Genomic DNA, 19,221 nt, shown 5'->3' on the forward strand with positions numbered 1-19,221 from the left:
CCGCCCCCGCCCCGCCAGGGCCGCAGCTGTCGGCGGCGTCGGGTGACACTGAGTCACGGCGCCGCGGAGGGGGCCACCGGCCCTGCCCGCCCCCCGGGACCGCCTGAGCCCACCAGGGACCGGCTGGTCCCGGCACCATCTGACCCCAGAACCGGCTGATACCCTGAGACCAGCTGAGGCCCTGGGATGGGCTGAGCCCTGGACTGGCTGAACTCTGGGGACTGGCTGACCCCCAGGGACCAGCAACCCTCTCCACCATGCGCATCCCACCCCGTCCCAGCCCGGAGCCCTCGGCCCAGGCAGCCCCAAGTGCCCCAGGTGAGCAGTGCTGCTCCCCAGGGCTCCCCGCTGCCTCCCACCTGGGGAGGACGAGGTCCCAGGGGACCAGGGCTGGCTGGTGCCAGGGCCGTAGAGCCAGAGGGGAACAGGGCCCAGGCAGAGTGGGACTGGGAGTAATGCCCCTCCTGCAAGCAGCTGGGCCAGGGGAGGTTGGGATCCCCCAGACCCCACAGTTCAAGCCCAGTGTCAGCAGAGTGGCAGTGTTGGTGCCAGGGCCCCTCTGTCTCCACTCACCCTGGAACACTGGCTATATTTAGGGGGTGAGACAGAGCCCATGCAGCTGCAGATAGAGGCAGTGACCAGGGGTGGGAGGAAAGGGCAAGGGGCTCACTCTGTCCCCCTCAGCCCCCTCCCTGAGAGCCCTAGACCTCCACGGGGCCACAGCTCCCCAGAGAGTAGGGCAGGAGCAGGGGGCCTGGCCAGGCAGTGGGGAGCAGGGCTCCAGGACTGCAGCAGCAAGGAAGGGAAGAGAAGAGAGCCTATGGGAGCCAGCAGCAGGGGACACAGAGCAGTTCCAGGTGGGTGGCAGGACACGAGTGACACTCACCCCACTCAGGACACGACCTGCCTACCCCATTCAGCTCACCACCCCATGGGACCCATGGGCACAGCCCCCAGCACAGGCAGGACCAGGCAGAGGCACATCCTGCTGCAGAGCATTCCAGCAGCCCCAGATTAGCCCAGGCAGACACGTGCTCCCCTCCCGTCAGCCTTTAATGGTGCCCACAAGACCTAGAGGGCAGAGGAAAGGGGTACAGACAGCAGCACCCCGACCCCACAGCAGCGTTTGGCACCCAGCACCCATCGGGAGGGTCCCATGAGGGGGGAGCGGGCTCAGCCCAGCCCCAGAGGTTACAGTGTTAATGGTCTCGGACAGCTCCTGAGCTACGGAGCCGGGCCTGGAGCGCTCTCTGCTTGTGCTCAGTGCCCGGCGGGGCACGGCAGCGGGCGAGGCACTGGGGGGGTTGCAGCAGGGTGGGCTCTGGGCCACCACCACCACCAGTGCTGGGACACAGGGGCATCGCCCCGGAGCTTGAGCAGGGGCCCGGGGGCCTCTGCATTGATGCTGGCCAAATTAACCTGAGATTATACCCCTGCTGGGGCTGGAGTGCCAGCCCAGAGGGTGGGACCAGGGTCCCGGAAAGTGACAGTCCCAAAGGAGGATCCGTGCCTCGAGTCCTGGGGAGCCAGCGGGACGGGGTCAGCCTCAGGCATCAGCACTGGTGCTGGCAGCCGGCAGCGGCTCCGTGCTGGCAGGCGGGGGCTGCGCCACGACAGGGATTTGTGGATCTGAAAAGGAAGAGCTGCAGATCAGTGGCTCAGTCCCACCCTGTGGTGCCAGCGAGCAGGAATCTGGGATGTGCCCATACCCCTGCAAGGGCTCCCACAGCCCAGAGCTCCCACACCCAGAGCAAGGGCTCCCACACTGCCAGTGCAGAGCCCTGTGGCAGTGCCCCCACCCCACAGAAGCCTGTGGCAGTCACCCAGCATCAGCCCCATCGACACCAGCATTGCCAGTGCCAGAGAATGGAGCCAGCCTGGAGCATGGCTGCTCTTCCCATGCTCCATACCCCAGAGAGCACAGGCGAAGGGTCTCTGAACTACAGGTCGATTCAGGGGGGCCCTTTCCCAGGGGCAAATGGGGAAGGAGAAGGCGTCCCCATGGCCCATCCAGTGGCTCCCTCTGTCACTGTCACCAGCCCTCACCCACACAGAAAACACCGAGGACTGGCTGGCTGTGGCTAAATCTGACCCAAGCCCTGAGCCAGAGCTCCATCCCCCATGTGAGATGTGACGGGGGAGACCCCAGAGCCCTCAACAAATCAAATGCAGGCAGTTCCAGCTGCTGGGGCTCCAGCCTGACCCAGCCCAACTCACCACTGTCCTCCGCGCGCATCTGAGCCTCCAGGTCCTTGGGGTCCACGTACTTGTAGGACTCTTCCTCCTTGGGCGGGCAACATGTCCCGCAGCAGAAGAAGCAGCAGCAGCAGCAGCAGCAGCAGGTGAGGGCACTGCAGCACAGCGCCAGCGCCTGCAGGAGGGACGGAGGGGCCGTGAGCTCACCTGAGCCCTGTCATGCTGGTCCCGTGAGCCCACTCAAGCCCCTGGCCTGCCGGGAGAGACGGTGGCCCACTGAACCCATGGATCCGGATGACGCCGGCTCACCTTGAACCACCACTTGGACATGAGAAAGTAGTGCCGGACGGCATCGTCACCGAACTGCTCGGCCACATAGAGGCCGAGGGAGCCGTACTGGTCGTAGAGGCGGCGCTTGTCCGCGTCGCTCAGCGTGGCGTGGGCGCTGTTGATCTCCTTGAACCGCTCAGCCGCCGCCGGGTCATCGGGGTTCTTGTCCGGGTGGTACTTGAGGGCCAGCTTCCTGCGGGGCGCGGCGGGGGGACCCCCGGCGTGGGGTCACGGCCTCGCTCCCCGGGACAGACCCAGAACCCCGGGATGGGAGCAGGACCCCCGGGATGGAAGCACAGCCTCGCCCCTCGGGACAGACCCAGGCCCCCGGGGTGGGACCGGGACCGCCCGCGCGGGATCCCGACCGCGTTCCCAGGACGGACCCACGTGCCGAAGCTGGCGGGACGACTCCCCGGCCGGTCCCCTCCCCGGACCCCACCGGACCCCCCCGTACCGATAGGCCTTCTTGATCTCCTCGGGGGAGCTGCCCTTCTGCAGCCCCAGCACGCGGTACAGGCTCTCCCCGACCCGGGACAGCTTCCGCTGCGGCCGCGGGGGCTCCGCCATGGCCGCGCCGAGGGCACCGGGGCTCGGAGTGGACGCGGCACCGACCGCCCCTGCCGCGCCCGCCGCCGCTTCCGCCCGCTCTGCGCAGGCGCCGCCCGCGCCCCGGTACGGAGGGCACGGCCCGGACAGCCCGCACAGGGAACACCGGCCCGGACAGCCCGCACCGGGCACACCCCGCACCGGGCACACCCCGCACCGGGAACAGCCCGCACCGGGGACACCCCGCACCGGGGTCACCCCGCACCGGGGACACCCCGCACCGGGGTCACCCCGCACCGGGGACACCCCGCACCGGGGACACCGGCCCGGACAGCCCGCACCGGGAACAGCCCGCACCGGGCACACCGGCCCGGCCCCGGACACACCGGGGACACCGGTCCGGACAGCCCGCACCGGGGACACCCCGCACCGGGGACACCGGCCCGGACAGCCCGCACCGGGAACACCCCGCACCGGGGTCACCCCGCACCGGGGACACCGGCCCGGCCCCGGACACACCGGGGACACCGGTCCGGACACCCCGCACCGGCCCCGGACACCCCGACCCCAGACACCCCGCACTGGCCCCAGGGACACCGGCCCAGACGCGCCGTCCCGCCCCGGGTACACCCCGCCCCGCCCGGCTCCGGGACAGCCGTGCTGCCCCCGGCCCGGTACCGGGACACCGCCCGCTCCGCTCCCGGCCCCGCGGCGGCAGGAGGCGGCACACGGGGGTCGCGCTGCTCCTTTATTGGTACAAAACGGCGGCGGGGGCAGCGCGGGGGTGACGGCACGGCCGGGCCCCAGGACAGCGCTGGGGCACGGGCACAGCCCCGGCCCCGGAGCCTCCTGCTGCCGCCGGGGCGGGGCGAGGCCGCCGCCGCCCTTTGGAAGAAGAACCTGAGCAACAAGGGCAGCACCGGGACGCCTCACCGCCCCCGGGGACAGCGGCTCCGCTCTGCGCACCGGGGCTGGGCCGCCACCGGGAGAGCAGCTAGATGCCAACCCCGCTACTCCCGGGGCCACAGGGTGGGGACGGAGCGCGGACTGGCAGGCATGGAGTGTGGATCGGCGGGGAGACAGTGGGAACATGAGGTCCCAGTCCCTGATGTCGGGGGTCCTGCTGGAACCTGCGGCTACCCACAATAAATACAAATAAATACGGATTCCAGGCACAAAGCTCGCCCAGTGCCCAGTGGGTACCAGGCCCTGTCCCCCTCCTCCCCTGGGGAGAGGGTAAGCAGCCCCTCAGGCACAGCTGTGGGGAGACCACCACTCCCTCTGGAGGCACGGCTGGCCAGGGCCCCAGAGGCAGGGCTCAGATGGCAAGGAATGTGCTGAAATGTCCCCTCTCCCTGGGCTGCATGAGGCCATCCCTCCTCCTCCTCCTCCTTCTCCTCCCTGGGGAGGATTGGTCCTTTGGGGTGGAGGGAGGCTGGCAGCGAGGGGCTTGTTCTGCAGGTCCTGAGAGCCGGGGGCTGCCAGGTGGGCACAGGCTGGCAGGATGGAGCCCCTCCGGGGGGCAGGGGTGGGGGCCAGCCCTGCAGCCAGCCTGGCCAGTGGCCCCACGGCTGACCAGCTCAGCAGTTCACGCCGTCACTCTCACACCAGCCGGAGGGGCCATCGGTTCCGAAGTATCTGTCCCCAAAGTTACCTGGAGGAGGAGGGGACAGAGTGAGGCGATGGCAGCACCGGCCCCACTGCAATCTCCACCAGAGCCCCCTCAGTGTGGCCGTGGGACTCCCCCCAAGGGTGCTGGGCCTGGCTGTGAGGCACAGCACACCCCTGTCCCCCTCACCGATGCCCGGGATGATGTGGAACTCCTCGTTGACTCTCTTGTCCACAGCAGTGGTGATGATGCGGACACGGGGAAAGGCATAGGCCACGGAGTGCACCCCCATCTCTGCCATCAGCAGTGACAGCAGGAAGATCCTGTCCTCCTGCACGTCGTGGTCCTGCGGCACACGGAGCTCTGAGAGCCTGGCTGGGCACAGAGGGTCCCACATCCCCACACCGCCACCCCGGCCCCTCACCAGCAGGACACGCACGGCCATCATGGCCGCAGCCCCCGTGGATACAGTGCTGTCCATGAGGATGACGTAGTCCTCGCTGATCTCCTTGGGTAGGCGCAGGTAGTGGAGCTGGGGAGGGAAGGAGGGACGGTCGGTGACCCGCTGGCGCTGCATGGCCTGTGCCGGGGTGCAGCGGGGCTCACCTCGGGCTCTCCCGTGTCCAGGTTGGTCTGGATGAGGATCTTGCCCAGGCGGATGTCCTTGCAGACGGCGGTCAGGGCTTGTTCCATGGTCTCTCCCGCTCGCAGGATGGACACGCCGGTGATCTGGGGAAGGGGCAGGGACACATGTGCCGGGCGCTCCCAGCGCGTGCTGACCTGGCCCGGGGCAGACGTTTGCTCGTGGGGAGCAGGGCCTGGGACCGTGTCTCACCCGCTGCCTGTGGAACCGCTTCCCCTCGTACGTCGTGCCCTGGGGCGTCTCCACAGTGACCGACTGCAGAAAGGGGAGCACAAGGGAGTGTGGGGGAAGCCAGGCCTCGTGGCCCAGGGGCTCAGGAGAGGGGACGGGGATGGGGCTGTGGCTGCACCCAAGAGCAGCCACTCACCTTCAGTGGCAGGAAGGACAGGGCATGTTCAATCAGCAGCCGCATCAGGCGCTTGGAGTAGAAGATGAATTCATCTCTGGTTGTGTCCTTGTTCCTGGGAGGGAGGACACACATCAGATGAGAGCAGAGCCACCACTATTTCCCTGCAGATGGCATGCAGGGCTCCAGAGGCCATCCATCAGAGAGAGCAGTCCCAGTCTGTGGGAACCAGAGCACTCTCGGCGTGACATAGTCAGTGATCACCAGCATTTCAGGACTCAGAGGCCTTGGCTGTTGTCTTAGATGGGACCACACAGTAAGAGAGGGGCTCAATTCCCCTGGGAGGGGGACACAACACTGTCTGCAGACAGTGGAGAGAGCTGGGAGAGAACGGGGGGTGGGAGCAGGTCAGGCAGCACCAGCAGTCCTGGGGCAGCAGAAACTCAGGAGCAGGACAATAGGTGAGTGCTGGGGAGCCCAGGGGGGAACAGGAACAGAGCCAGGACGGATCAGGACCCCACCGTGGAAGAGACCAGAGTGCACCATGGCCAGCGTGCTGGATGACGGGAAAAGGCTGAACATATCCCCAGCCCCTCCCTCTGTGTACTAAGTCAGAGATAAAGCACTGCCAACGAACCAGGTGATTCTGAAATACCCGGCATGCCCTCCTCACAGCCCTGATGAGCTGAGGACGGCGGAAAAAAAATGAACTAGAACAAAGCTGCCACAGAGCTGCAATTCCCAGGAAACCTGTCCCCTCCCTCGGGAGGGGTAAAGTCAGCCCTGTGTGCAGGGCATTGACCCCAGGGCAGAGGAAAAGTGACTTGCTTTTCCTACTGGGAGCGCTCTGGCTACCAGCCTTGAGGGGAACGTGAGGACAAAGGAGCTCCACAGACATGTGCTTGTTCCCAGATGGAAGAGGTGGAGCTGGCAACGCTCCAGAAAAGGCAGAAGGATATTGAATATTTTTAGTCTGCATTTTAAGACATCATCTGCTGCTTCTCACACCTTGCCGGCTGACAGACAGCCCCACCGAGGTGCCCGGAGGAGGATCAACACTCACTGCTGTCCCTGGGTGTTCCTGCAGCCATTCTGGGGACACTCACGGGCAAGCACCTGCAGCGACCACAGCAGCCCATGGACACAGACATTCCCAAATCCCCAGGCATAGCTGGCACCCTCAGGGAAGGCGGAATATAACTTCTGGTCTGGAAGGAACAGGCGCCCTGCCTACAGCTCCCAGCACGGGCTGTCAGCATGCACTCACGGATGGGCTGCACCCACACACACACCCACAGCAGCTCGAGAGCAGCACGAGCCTGGCAGCTGCCCTGCCTCCACAGCAGCCTGTCCTGTCCCAGGCAGCTGCCCCCGCCAAGCCCCACACCGGCTGTGCCAGCCCCGACTGGGTGGGACGGGACCCATAGTGCTCCTGCAGAGGCAGGTTCCTCTGGGCATGGGGGAGCACCCCTGGCCCCACCATGCTGCTTTTCCTGTGGAGGCACAACCATGAAAATTCTCCTCATACAGGGCACAAGCAGCTTCGGTGACACAGGGGGAAGGGGCGTGTGAGGGAGGGCAGCCAGACACCCCGGCAGCAGCAGGGGACCAGGATCACTCCACCACTGCTGCCATCCCGCCTCCTCAGGTGGCAGAGCATTCCCAAAGGGGACACCACTGTCCCAACAACAGTCCACTCACCCACTGAGGGCACGCACTGCTCCCACCTGTGGAGGGGGCACAAGAACTGTGGCACATGGGAGCCCACAGCTGGGCACAGCAGCACCACAGCTGGCACTCCTGAGGACCTCAGCCTTCCCCAGCATGCTCAGGAGACAGCAGGAGGGTGCTGGATGGCCTAGAGGGACCGGGAGCATCTGCCTGGAGTTTGAATTGGCTCCACTCACAAACAGGATTCTCCGCAGCCAAGAGCCAACTGGCACAGCCGGGCACTGGGAAACCTGGGCATGGATGGGCTACAGAGTCCCAGAATGGTATGGGTCAGGAGGGACCTTAAAGGTCACCTTGCCCCAGCCCCCTGCCATGGGCAGTGACACCTTCCACTATCCCAGGTTGCTCCAAGTCCCATCCAACCTGGCCTTGAACACTTCCAAGGATGGAGCAACCACAGCTTCTCTGGGCAATCTGTGCCAGGGCCTCACCACCCTCACAGGGAAGAATTCCTTCCCAAAATCCCATCTAACCTGCCCTCTGGCAGTGGGAAGCAATTCCCCCTTGTCCTGTCACTGCATCTTTCGTACCCCATCCATCCTCAGCCTCATGACTCAGACTGTGCAGCTATTCTAGTGCGAGGCTCATTTTCAGTTTCCGCCCCTCCACAACAACAGAAAATCGCTCTGGAAAGCACTTCCCCCAGGATGCCAGCCTGGATCTGCTGTGGTGATGCTCATCTGCTGCCACCAACACCCTCCCAGCAGACAGACGGGTGGAGCACGAGTAGCCTCTAGTGTGGAACCACAGGGAACGGTGCCGGCTGGCAGCAGCCTGGCACGCCAGGATCGACCGGCTGCGTCCCAGGGAGATGCACTGGGAAAGGCAGGATGGGAAAAGGAGGGAGGGGAATCCTGGCTCACAACTCTGCAGTGATCCAGGCCCCGGGTTTGGGATACCAGGGCACTCGGAAAGGCTGAGCTGGTGGGAGCAGCAGCACTCCACGAGCACTGTGAGTGGGGCCAGTGGCACCGTGGCAGCTGGAACCTGGTCTAGTGGAAGGTTCCCTGCCCATGGCAAGGGCTGGACTAAGGATCCCTTAAAGGTCCCTCCCACCCAAACCACTGTCTAATTTGATGCATAAAGACAAGAGCCAGATCTGCTGGGACGCAGTAACCTTGAGCACAGAGCTGCAGGAAGTGTGGCAAAAGGTGTGTTTGGTCCCCGCCAGCCTGGAGCTCCCTGGGAGACTGGGAGAAGGGCAGCAGGTGAGAGCAGCAGCTTGGGAGCAGAGGGTCCCACATGGAGACCAGCCACAGCCCTACACTGTGCCCAAGTCATGTAGAAGCCAGCTGACAAGTCTCACATGAGCTGCCTCCCTGTCCCCTAACACAGGCACTTCTCCCAGCAGAGCTCCTTGGCTCAGGGATTTGGGAACGGCATTGCCCCAGCCCCAGCAGGATCTAAGGAGGCAGCTGACAGGTCAAATTGACACCCCTCAGAAACACAGCCTTTCTCAGTTACCATCTGCAAAGGGCTCAGCCCACCACCCTCAACCCCGCTCCCACATGGCATCGGCACAGGAACTCGAGGCCAGTGGTGCTGCAGGTCCCAGGAACAGCCCAACCCCCCCAGCAGCTCAGCACAGCCCTGAGCCAGTGGATTAAGGTCATCAGGCACTTGTGGCACAAGGCAGAGGCACAGCCTGGGGGAGGGACGTGGGCCCTGGCAAGGGCTGTGCCTGGCACAGCCTGCAGTGCCACATCACCTGTTTTACTGCCGTGACCCACCTCGGAGCCTGCACTTCCTCAGGAGGGAGGAGCAGGGAGAGGAATGTACAAGGTGGTGCCCAGCCTGCACATGGTCATAAGAATCACAAGAGCATAAATTGTTTGGGTTGGAAGATCTCTCTGAGACCATCAAGTCCAAATGCTCCCCCAGCACTGCCAAGGCTACCACTAATGCATGCCCCCAAGTGTCACATCCACATGGCTTTTAAATCCTTGCAGGGATGGGGACTCCACCACTGCCCTGGGCAGCTGTGCTAGGGCTGGACAGCCCTTTCCATGAAGGAATTGTTCCCTATATCCAACCTAACCCTCCCCTGGCACAGTTTGAGGCTGTTTCCTCCTGTCCTGTCCCTTGTTCCCTGGGAGCAGAGTCCAACCCCCCCCAGCTCCCCTCTCCTGTCAGGGGGTTGCAGAGCCAGAAGGTCCCCCCTGAGCCTCCTTTTCTCCAGGCTGAGCCCCCCCAGCTCCCTCAGCTGCTCCTGCTGCTCCAGCCCCTTCCCAGCTCCATTCCCTTCCCTGAACATGCTCCAGCCCCTCCATGTGTGTCCTGTCTGAGGTCCCAGAGCTGCCCCAGCACTGGAGGTGCCCCAGCACTGCCAGCACAGGGAGGGCACAGCCCTGCTGCCACAGCAGTGCTGGCACAGCCCCGGGGCCATTGGCCTCTTGCCCACCTGGGCCCACCCAGGATCTTGTCCAGCCACTGTCACCAACACCCCCAGGGCCTTTTCCAGCTTTCCAGCCCCTCTGCCCCAGCCTGGAGCATTCCATGGTGTTATGGTGACCTAAGGGCAGGATCTGGCACTTGGCCTTGTTGACCCTCACACCACTGGTTTTAGCCAATCAATCCAGCCTGTCCAGATCCCTCTGCAGGGCCTTCCCACCCTTCAGCAGATCCACACTCATTCTCATCTTGGTCTCATCTGTGAATGTACGAAGGTGCACTCAATCCCCTCCAGATCTCTGATAAGGACACGGGGTTCCAAACCCACACACAAGTGCCATACCACCACAGCATGCACAGGCACAGGAGGGCCCAGCTGAGCTCAGCATTCCCTCTCTGCTATGCAGAAACACACACAGGGACTGCCAGATTCTGCAGCCACAACAACAGGGAATCCCTCAGTGGTTCCAGGGGACCCAGCCCTTGACCCTGCAATAACACTACTGTCACCTGGACAAAAGGAGCATCAGAGAGGAATGAAAAGATCAAGGGAGTGGTGAAGTCATGGAAGCAGCAGCCCAGATTCCTTCTCTAAGCTAGCTGTAAACTCAAGTGCCCTGGGAGAGGGGCAGGAGGCATCTTGCCCTGTGCCACCATCCTGTGCTCCAGTGAGGAAAGAGCCAATCGGTCCCCTCTCTCTGTAGGAAAAGGCAGCCCTTGGGTCAGGCATCACCCAAGGTAGATGTGCCAAGGTCTTGTCACCAGAGAAGTGCCTGTGGGCCAGGGCCAGTTCCATTCAGCTGTTCTGCTCCAGGCCCACACCCTCAACTGACATCCCGTGGTAGAGAGGAGGAAAATTCTCCCCAGGCCTTGTGGTGTGACAGCACTCAACAGGCTGGAGGAGGGGCAGGGACGTACCTGATGATGGTGTGCATGCCCCGCACCTGTGGTGTGCTCTCCAGGACACTCAGCGTCTTCGGCAGCGGCTGCCCTTGGTGAGCAGAGGCCAGGGCTGCCCTGCGAGAGAAAGGGGGTCAGAGCCGTGCAGCACAAGCAGAGCCACCACGTTGGGCCCTTGGAGGGACACGGCCTCGCTGAAGGAAGGCTCCAAGAGACCCCTCTACACAGGCTGGTCACCAGGAAGCACATGGCCTTCCTGTCTGGATCCTGAGGAATGACCCACGTCTGGTACCAGGTACCAGAGAGACAGACCAGGGCCAATCTCCCAGACCACACACGCTGCTGCTGCAGCCTCCACAGCACTGGCCTCAGCCAGCGTGAGAAGCAGCAGCTCTGCAGGGGCAGGACCATCCCACACACCCTGGGACCAGGCTGTGCAAGGGACAAGGGCTGTCCCACTGAGAGAGGACACGAACTCCCACGGAACACGGAGCACGCAGGGCACTTCTCCTGCAAAAGTGAACAGCCCAGGATAACCCAGCACTCGGGGCAGGAGCCCCACTCCAGACAGAGATGGAGCAGGGTGGAGAGCTGGCCATACATCAGGCACAGTGTGGGACGGGTCACACAGAGCCCGCAGCTGCGGCCACACGAGCCCCAGGGAGCTGAGAGCAGCCACTGCAGCATCGGGGAGGAGCAGCTACACTGGGGCACCAGAGCAAAGGTCTGCCAGTGGTGATGGGGAGGCAGCAGGACTCAGGATCCAGCGGGTGCCGGCAGCCCCCCACCCCAGCCCAGAACCAGCCCTTCTGTGGCGGCAGGACCCACGTACCTGACCGTGATCTCACGCTGGGCGGTGGAACGATCATCGGCGCGGCACAGAAGGACACAAGGACACCCAGTCAGTCACTCACAGGCCAGCACAGCCATCGTGGGCAGCCCGGCCAGCTCCCACCCTCCTCCCCAGTGCCTGCCTCTCAGCTCTGCTGCCCTCAGAGCCACGCTGAGGCCTTTTGAGAAGAGAGAGGTGACACCGAGCCCCCCCGCTGCTCCAGGAGCACAGGGCTGTGCACAGCCCCATCCTGCCCTCTACGTGCAGGACTCTCCTGATCCTCGCCCCGGCTCACCTTCTCCAGCTGGCTGTGCACGTGCTGCACGATGAGGTCCAGCGCCACAAAGTTTTCCCCACCTGAGAGGGGAGCAGTGGAGCCAGGTGGGACGGATGCTGACCTACCCCTGCCCCAAGACACCCATTCTCAATGGCAGGATCAGCTCTGGCCTCACCCCTGGGCACCACGATGTCGGCGACCTGCACGGTGGGCTCGATGTACTGTTCAAACGCCGGCTTCACAAACTTGTTGTACTGCTTGATGACCCCCGCGACGTCCCGCCCGCGCTCCATGATGTCGCGCTGCAGCCGCCGCACCAGCCGGATGTCAGAGTCCGTGTCCACAAACACTTTCATGTCCAGGAGCTGGAAAACTGGGAGGGGTGAGCACCCCTATGCAACCCTGCCTTGCTCCCCTCGGCCGTCCAGCCGCGGCACCCAGCGTCACTTCCCCCGTGCCTCTGGCACAGGGTGTTCTGCCAGCGAGCGTGGTGACCTCTCCCTCCACAGCCCCCACCACTGCAGTGGCACACAGGGCGAGCACCCGTCCCATCTCCACAGGTCCCCTCCAGGTCAGCATGGAGTTGGGCCAGTGGCTGCCTCAGGCAGCAATACCTTGAGCAGCTCCTTGTTGGCAAAGGCCAGGATCCCTTCGAACACGATGACATTGGCCCCATACACCGTTTTCTGCAGGCAGACAGGAGCTGTGCTCGTCCTGCCCTCCTCGCATGCCGCAGCAGCACCAGCACAGACACTCCCTGACACCCCCAGACTCTCACCAGTGTGGTGGGGCTCCCCATAATCGTCCTGCACCACCCAACCTCTCGAGGCCCTTGTTCGCACCTGCGCACCACACTCCAGCTGAGCATGGACTCTGAGCCTGGCTCCAGACCCCAAACCTCTGCCCAACACCTTCCCCCCAGCTCTCATCCTTCCTCCACACTGAGCCACTCCCTGAACTCTGTGCTGGCCTGTTCTGAGATCCATTCCCATGCTCCTGCCGCCTCTACAACTCTGGTATGAGCCTAAAACGAACCCCCCACATCTGATGATCCCCAGCCCCTCCCTGCCTTACTCTCCCAGCTCCCAGAGGTGCTCCCCTTCCTGGGGCTCTGACCCCCAGGCCCAGCCCGGCCCTGAGGCACCCACCCACTCACGGCGCCGGCTGTGCGTGGTGAAGTCATACACTGGCACCTTCACGCTCTTGCCCTTCTTCAGCTTGCGCAGGACACTGATGAGCAGCTCGAAGTCGAAGGCATCGGGGTGGTCAAAGTTGTAGTCGCTGCGGGCTGCCAGCGCCTGCTGTCCCTCATCCAGCACCTGCAGGCATCAGCACCACTCAGTGCCACGCTGGATCCCCGAGCACTGTGCAACCCCCAGGCATTGGCACCACTCAGTGCCACGCTGGATCCCTGAGCACTGTGCAACCCCCAGGCATTGGCACCACTCAGTGCCACGCTGGATCCCTGAGCACTGTGCAACCCCCAGGCATTGGCACCACTCAGCGCTGCGCTGGACTCCTGGCACCAGAACTGCCCAGGGCCGCACTGGACCCCCGAGCCCCAGCACCGCTCAGCACCGCGCCGAACTCCCGGGTCCCCACCCTTACCTTGTAGAAGGAGTCCATGGAGAGAAGCACGACCCAGGGCACGTCCAGTGCCTCGATGATCCGAGTCGCCACCGTGGTCTTGCCCGAGGCGCTGCCGCCGCACAGGCCTGCAGGGAACGGGGGGGGCACCGCCCCGGCCTCGGATCCGTCACGGCCCCGGATCCGGCTTCAGCTCTGTCCCGGTCCCAGTCCCTCCCCGGCCGTGCCTCGGGGCCCAGCTCCAGAATTTCCGACTGCAGCCTGATCCTGGTCCCGATCCCGACACGGCTCCATCCCCTCCCCGGCCCGATCCTGGCCCCGATCCCGACACGGCTCCATCCCCTCCCCGGCCCGATCTTGGCCCCGGCTCTATCCCCTCCCCATCCCCGTCCCGCCGCTCACCGATGACAAAGGCCTCGTCCACGGGCGCGCCGGTCTCGCTGTACCAGGGCGGCCGCCCGGCCGTGTAGATGGTCCGTTTGCTGGTGCGCAGCAGCGGCGGCTCCGGCTTGCACTGGCTGGCCGTGCGGCGCCGCGGGGCCGGGGCGGGCGCCAGCGGCAGCCGGCTGAGCAGAGAGCCCAGGGGGCCGGGGCCGCGCTCGGGCCCCGCCGCCCCGCGCGCCCCCCGCCGCTCCTCCGCTCCCGCCGCCGCCATCGCCGCGCGGGGCCGCGGGGGCTGCCGGGACGGGCCGCGCTGCGCACGGCCCCGCGGGCAGGCCCCGCCCCCGGCCCCGCCCCCGGCCCCGCCCCGGGACGGACCCCCCGCCCCGCCCCGCCCCGGGCACCCGCCGCACGCGCGACACCCCCGCACCGGGGCTGCACCCCCATCCCCGCGACACCCCCGCACCGGGGCTGCACCCCCATCCCCGCGACACCCCCCCACCGGGGCTGCACCCCCATCCCCGCACCGGCCACCCCCGCACCGGGGCTGCACCCCCATCCCCGCGACACCTCCGCACCGGGGCTGCACCCCCATCCCCGCACCGGCCACCCCCGCACCGGGGCTGCACCCCCATCCCGCGACACCCCCGCACCGGGGCTGCACCCCCATCCCCGCGAGACCCCCGCACCGGGGCTGCACCACCATCCCCGCGACACCCCCGCACCGGGGCTGCACCCCCATCCCCGCACCGGCCACCCGCGACACCCCCGCGCCGGGGGAGGTTCCGGGGTCCAGCCCGTTCCCGTGTCTCTGGCAATGTTTTGTCTAAATCAGCCCAGGACACCCCTCGCCGGTTTCGCAGCAAAGGCACGTTGCTGTTTCATGGTCAATTCGGTGTTCACCAGGACACCCGGGGCCTTTTATGTGGAGCTGCTTTCCAGCCGTGCGCCCCCGACCCGTCCTGGGGTGATTCCTCTCAGGGCAGGACCGGGCACTGCCCTGTGCTGGCCCTTCCCAGGCTCCTGCCCGCCGTCTCTCCAGCTCGTTCCGGTCTCTCCGCACTACGGAGCAGAACGACCCACCGGGTGCAGTCGCCCCTCCCTGTTGGGTGCCACCTGTCACCGTGCTCAGGGTGCTCTGCCCGGCCTCCAGGTCCCTAATGACAACGTTACACGGAACTGGACCCAGTACTGACCCCGAGGTACACTGGTCATTACCGGCCATTGACCACCCCGTTCTGGTCTCGGCCATGCAGCCCATGTTCACTGCTCCTCGCGGCTCAACCAGCCCGCGCTCCCACAGCTTCTCTCGGAGGATCCCACGGGATGCAGCGTCAAATGCATTCCTGAAGCCTGGGTGGGCACTGTCCCTGCGCTCCTCTCGTGCACCGGCTCTGGCATTTCACCGCGGCAGGTGGTGGAGTGGTCAGGCACGACAGCGCCCTTCCTGTCCTTCCCGTGCTTAGAAGATTCCCAGGATCAGTTGTGTCACCACCTGCCCAGGGACAGAAGTGAGGCCGAGCCCTGCAGCCCCCTTACACACAGCTCCCACGTATCCCAGCATACGGATATGCCTGGAGATCCATTGGACCCTCATACCCGAGAAACCCTCTGTTCCCCGCCCCCGACGCCCCTCCCCGGTGCTCGGAACGGCGGCACCCGCGGGCAGAACCCCCCGTCCCGCATCCCCGCGGGTGGGCGGGGCCACGGCGGGGGGCGGGGCCCGGCGGTGCCGGTGCCGGTGCCCGGTGCCCGCGGTGCCGCCCGCGCCCGGGATGGAGCCCCCGACCGGCACCGAGAGCGCCCGCCTGGTCAGCCCCCGGGGCGGCCGCGCCGACGGCAGCCTGCGCCTCAAGAGGTACTGCCGGCACCGGCACCCATCGCCCCGGCACCCCATCACCCGCACCACCGTCATTCCATCACCGCTGCCTCTGGCACCGCCGGCATCGGCACCTGCATCACGGGCACCCCCATCATTGGCACCCTCATTGCTCCGGCACGTCCAGCACCGCAGTCACCACCGGCACTTCCATCACCACCGGCACCTCAGCGCCCCGACATCCCCATGATCGGCACCAGCACCTTCATCACCGGCACCCCCATCACCCCGGCACTGCCACCCCTGGCACCCCATCAGCTCCCAGGGCCCCCGGCAATTCCTCGCACCGCCACCTCCATCATCCCCCCCCATTTGCAACCCTGGGTCCCCCCGCACCCGCACTGCCGGCACCGGCTCCCCCATTATCCCCGGCATCTCCATCGCCCCCAGCTCCCTTGGCACTCGCAAGCCCACGGCTCCCCCCCTCCCGGCACCGGCACCCCCGGCACGTCCCTCCCCGCCCGCCCCCGCGTCTTCATCCATCCGAAACGGACATCGGCACCTCCGCAGCCCCCGCGCCAGCCCTGACCGTCCGCCACCGGCACCCTCACCCCGCCACCGCCACCCGCGCCCTCCCTGCTACCGGTGCCTCCGCTGAAGCGGAGCCATTCCCTCCCGTGCACCAGCCCCGCTCCCCCCTCGGATGTCCGTCCGGCAGCTACCGGCGCCCAAACGTCACCCACGCACACCGGTACCGTCCATCCATCACCCGCCCACATCGGTACCGTCCATCCGTCACCCACTCACACCGGTACCGTCCATCCATCACACCTCCCCCTCCCCGGCTCGCTGTCCGTCCCCGCTCCCGCACTTTGCCCCACGCACCAGCGCCCCGGCCCCCGCCTCCCTTCCCACGCCTCACGTCTCCACAGCGGTGCCCCGTCCCACAGCTCGGCCCCAGGCGCAACAACTCGGTCCCACCGGCACCTCCCCGCGGGTACCCGCACCGCCCCCGGCTCCGGTCCCGGCGGGAGCCCCGTGCCGCCGCCTCCCGCTGCCGCCACCGGTCCCTTTGCTGCCCGTTCCGCCGGGGGGGCTCGGCCAGTGCCCCATCGGTTGTCTGGCTGCGGCCCCCAGGGTGGTAGTGGGACCCCCAGGGTTGCCAGGCAGGGGCACGGGAGACGGTGTGGCCAGCAGCGACCCCCGCCCCCAGTCTGTTCACAGGCTCCCAGGACCACCCGGCACTGCCGCCTGCCCCGGCTTTGGCTCTCCATTGCCGCTGCAGCCCCCCGGCCCCCAGCCCCGGGCGGGGCAGGCGCCCCAGCCGGCAGCTGAGAGTCGCCTGCGCCGTCTGCTGCCTCTTCATGGTCGGGGAGGTGATAGGTAAGGGGGGCCGGGGCAGGGCGGGTGGCTGCCGGCAGAGCACGGAGTGCCAGCTGCTCTGTGCCCGCAGGCGGGTACCTGGCACACAGCCTGGCCATCATGACGGACGCGGCCCACCTGCTGACGGACGTGGGCAGCATGTCCGTCAGCCTCTTCTCCCTCTGGGTCTCCACCCGCCCGCCCACCAAGACCATGACCTTCGGCTGGCACCGCTCAGGTGAGCCGAGAGGCACAGCCCCGCGGGGTCCACGGGGGGCACGGCTCCATGGCATCCCCATGGCCGGGTGGTGGGCACTTAGGGCTCCTGTCCCACAGAGACGCTGGGTGCGCTGGCCTCTGTCCTCTCCATCTGGGTTGTGACTGCAACCCTCGTCTACCTGGCGGCCGCCCGCATCATCAGCAATGACTACGAGATCGAGGCGCGAGCCATGCTGGCCACATCTGCCTGCGCTGTCGGCGTCAACCTGGTGTATGTCCCACATGGCCCCTGTGCACCTTCAGCCTGAGCCCTGCCCCACGTGTGACCCCGGTACCCCAAGTCCCCCAGCCATGCCCTCTGGTCCCCTTCTGTCCCTGTGCACCAGCCTTACGTCCTCAAGCACTGCCTCCTCCTCTTCCCTGTCACTCCCCGATGCTTGCAGCTTCCAGTCCACGTGCTTACATCCCCATGCCCCACATCCCCTGGCCCCCCAAGCAGCACCTTCTGAGTCCTGGTACAAGCCCCAGGCCTAAATCCCTGCCCAGTCGCATGCACCTCCCAGCAGTGCTGCAGCTTCCCTGCCATTGTGCTGCACCCCCAGCCCCACTCCCCTCCACCGTCCTGGAGGACGATACCTGCCTGTGCCCCTTTTGCCCGTGCAGGGCAAGGCAGGGCCAGTGGGGCCTCCATGCCCTGCCAGTGCGGCACTGATCCAGCCCTGCTCTCCCCAGCATGGCCTACATCCTGCACCAGTCCCCCGCCGGCCATGGCCACGGCACAGTGGGCTATGAGCAGCTGGAGAGCTCTGGGGGGTGCCAGCCTGGCCATGCCCCCCTGCCTGGCAGCACCAGCGTGCGGGCAGCCTTCGTCCACGTGGTGGGTGACCTGCTGCAGAGCGTCGGTGTCCTCGTGGCTGCCACCATCATCTACTTCAAGGTGCCCGGGCTGGACTCCACCTGCACTGCCTGCAGGAGCAACTCCCCCAGCCCTATGCAGGGTGCCCCACTCCCAGGGGCCCAGCTCAGCTCTGCCCCCCAGCCTCACGCAGACCCCGCTCTCTGCAGCCCCAGTGCAAGATCGCAGACCCCATCAGCACTCTCTTCTTCTCGGTCTTTGTCCTCGGTTCCACCTTCACCATCCTCAGGGATGTCTTCAGGGTCCTCATGGAAGGTGAGTGATGAGTGAGGGGAGTGCAAGACCACGGATGCAGGGGGGCACAGAGGCTCCTGGGGCTGCAGCTGCTGCAATACTTTGCCCATGAGGCACCTCACCTCCTCTGCTCGCCCCGGTCCACTCCTCTGTCCTTCCCTTGCCCCCCAAATATCCCCAGCCCCTCCTCCCCACCCCAGGTACGTTTTCCCCATGGTGAGGTTGTCTCAGCCCGGAGCCACTGTGCCCAGCCTAGTCCCCCTGGGGAAGCCCCCAGCCCTGGCAGACCCCACCAGGAGCCCTGGTCCAGGTGGGGGCTGTGGCTGGGGGCCAAGGGTGGCCCCCCGTGACCAGGTGGTGCTGGCAGGGACACCACGGGGCGCCGAGTTCGATGCGGTGAAGGAGGTGCTGCTGGGGGCCAGCGGGGTGCGGGGTGCCCACGACCTGCGCCTGTGGGCGCTGACGCCGAGCCACCCTGCTGTGTCAGTGCACGTGGCTGTGGGTGAGTGACCCGCGCAGGGCACGGCCGGGGGGTCCCCCAGGCCATGCCTGGGCTGAGCCCCTGCCCTGCTGCCCCCAGAGGCCGGCGCCGACCCTGAGATGGTCCTCTGGGATGTCACCGCCCGGCTCCAGAGCAGGTTCGGCTTCGCATCGTGCACGGTGCAAGTGGAGCGGCACCGGGAGGAGACAGCAGCCTGTCCCCACTGCCAGGACCCCCATGCCTGAGACCCCTGCCTGCTGCTGCACTGAGCCTGGCCCTGGCCCCCCCTGCCCTGGAGCAGCTCAGGGTGCTGTCCTCCCTGTACCCACCCCACTGCTGTGTAGCCCCGGGGTGGGACAGTGCCCCTGGTGCACGATCCTGGGTGGGACGGACCCGTGGCCTGGCCGCAGCAGCACAGGGG

General features: G+C 66.3%; 3 protein-coding genes across 5 annotated transcripts; 1 reads left to right on the forward strand and 2 right to left on the reverse strand.

Moving 5' to 3' along the window:
• Positions 1-401: 401 nt before the first annotated feature.
• On the reverse strand, positions 402-3,167 carry DNAJC5G (DnaJ heat shock protein family (Hsp40) member C5 gamma). Its single transcript, XM_051770616.1, has 4 exons — positions 2,981-3,167; positions 2,506-2,719; positions 2,218-2,371; positions 402-1,629 (listed from the first exon to the last, which is right to left on the reverse strand). Exons 1-4 carry the CDS (start codon positions 3,091-3,093, stop codon positions 1,547-1,549), a joined length of 564 nt encoding a protein of 187 aa, XP_051626576.1. The 5' UTR covers positions 3,094-3,167; the 3' UTR covers positions 402-1,546.
• A 535-nt stretch (positions 3,168-3,702) lies between these two features.
• LOC127462184 (uridine-cytidine kinase-like 1) lies at positions 3,703-14,053 on the reverse strand. Of its 3 annotated transcripts, XM_051770620.1 has the most exons (14): positions 13,791-14,053; positions 13,410-13,516; positions 12,950-13,120; positions 12,416-12,487; positions 11,977-12,166; positions 11,820-11,881; positions 11,525-11,541; positions 10,711-10,809; positions 5,692-5,785; positions 5,517-5,579; positions 5,288-5,410; positions 5,106-5,213; positions 4,871-5,027; positions 3,709-4,726 (listed from the first exon to the last, which is right to left on the reverse strand). In XM_051770620.1, the coding sequence occupies exons 1-14, from the start codon at positions 14,041-14,043 to the stop codon at positions 4,653-4,655; spliced, it is 1,590 nt and encodes a 529-aa protein (XP_051626580.1). In that variant the 5' UTR covers positions 14,044-14,053; the 3' UTR covers positions 3,709-4,652. The 3 variants fall into 3 exon arrangements, with proteins under 3 accessions (XP_051626581.1, XP_051626582.1, XP_051626580.1); XM_051770621.1 differs by lacking the exon at positions 5,517-5,579 and having other exon boundaries at positions 3,703-4,726; XM_051770622.1 differs by lacking the exon at positions 12,416-12,487 and having other exon boundaries at positions 3,708-4,726.
• A 1,491-nt stretch (positions 14,054-15,544) lies between these two features.
• On the forward strand, positions 15,545-19,124 carry SLC30A3 (solute carrier family 30 member 3). Its single transcript, XM_051770619.1, is given in 9 exon segments — positions 15,545-15,627; positions 16,802-16,971; positions 17,042-17,188; positions 17,287-17,440; positions 17,902-18,124; positions 18,126-18,221; positions 18,223-18,340; positions 18,687-18,821; positions 18,900-19,124. Coding segments are annotated over 9 exon segments (1,272 nt in total). The 3' UTR covers positions 19,046-19,124.
• Positions 19,125-19,221: the final 97 nt, after the last annotated feature.

This window comes from Manacus candei, unplaced genomic scaffold (genome assembly GCF_025592945.1).
Source record: "Manacus candei isolate 608988 ecotype Guabito, Panama unplaced genomic scaffold, ASM2559294v1 h1tg000121l, whole genome shotgun sequence".
NCBI lineage: Eukaryota > Metazoa > Chordata > Aves > Passeriformes > Pipridae > Manacus > Manacus candei.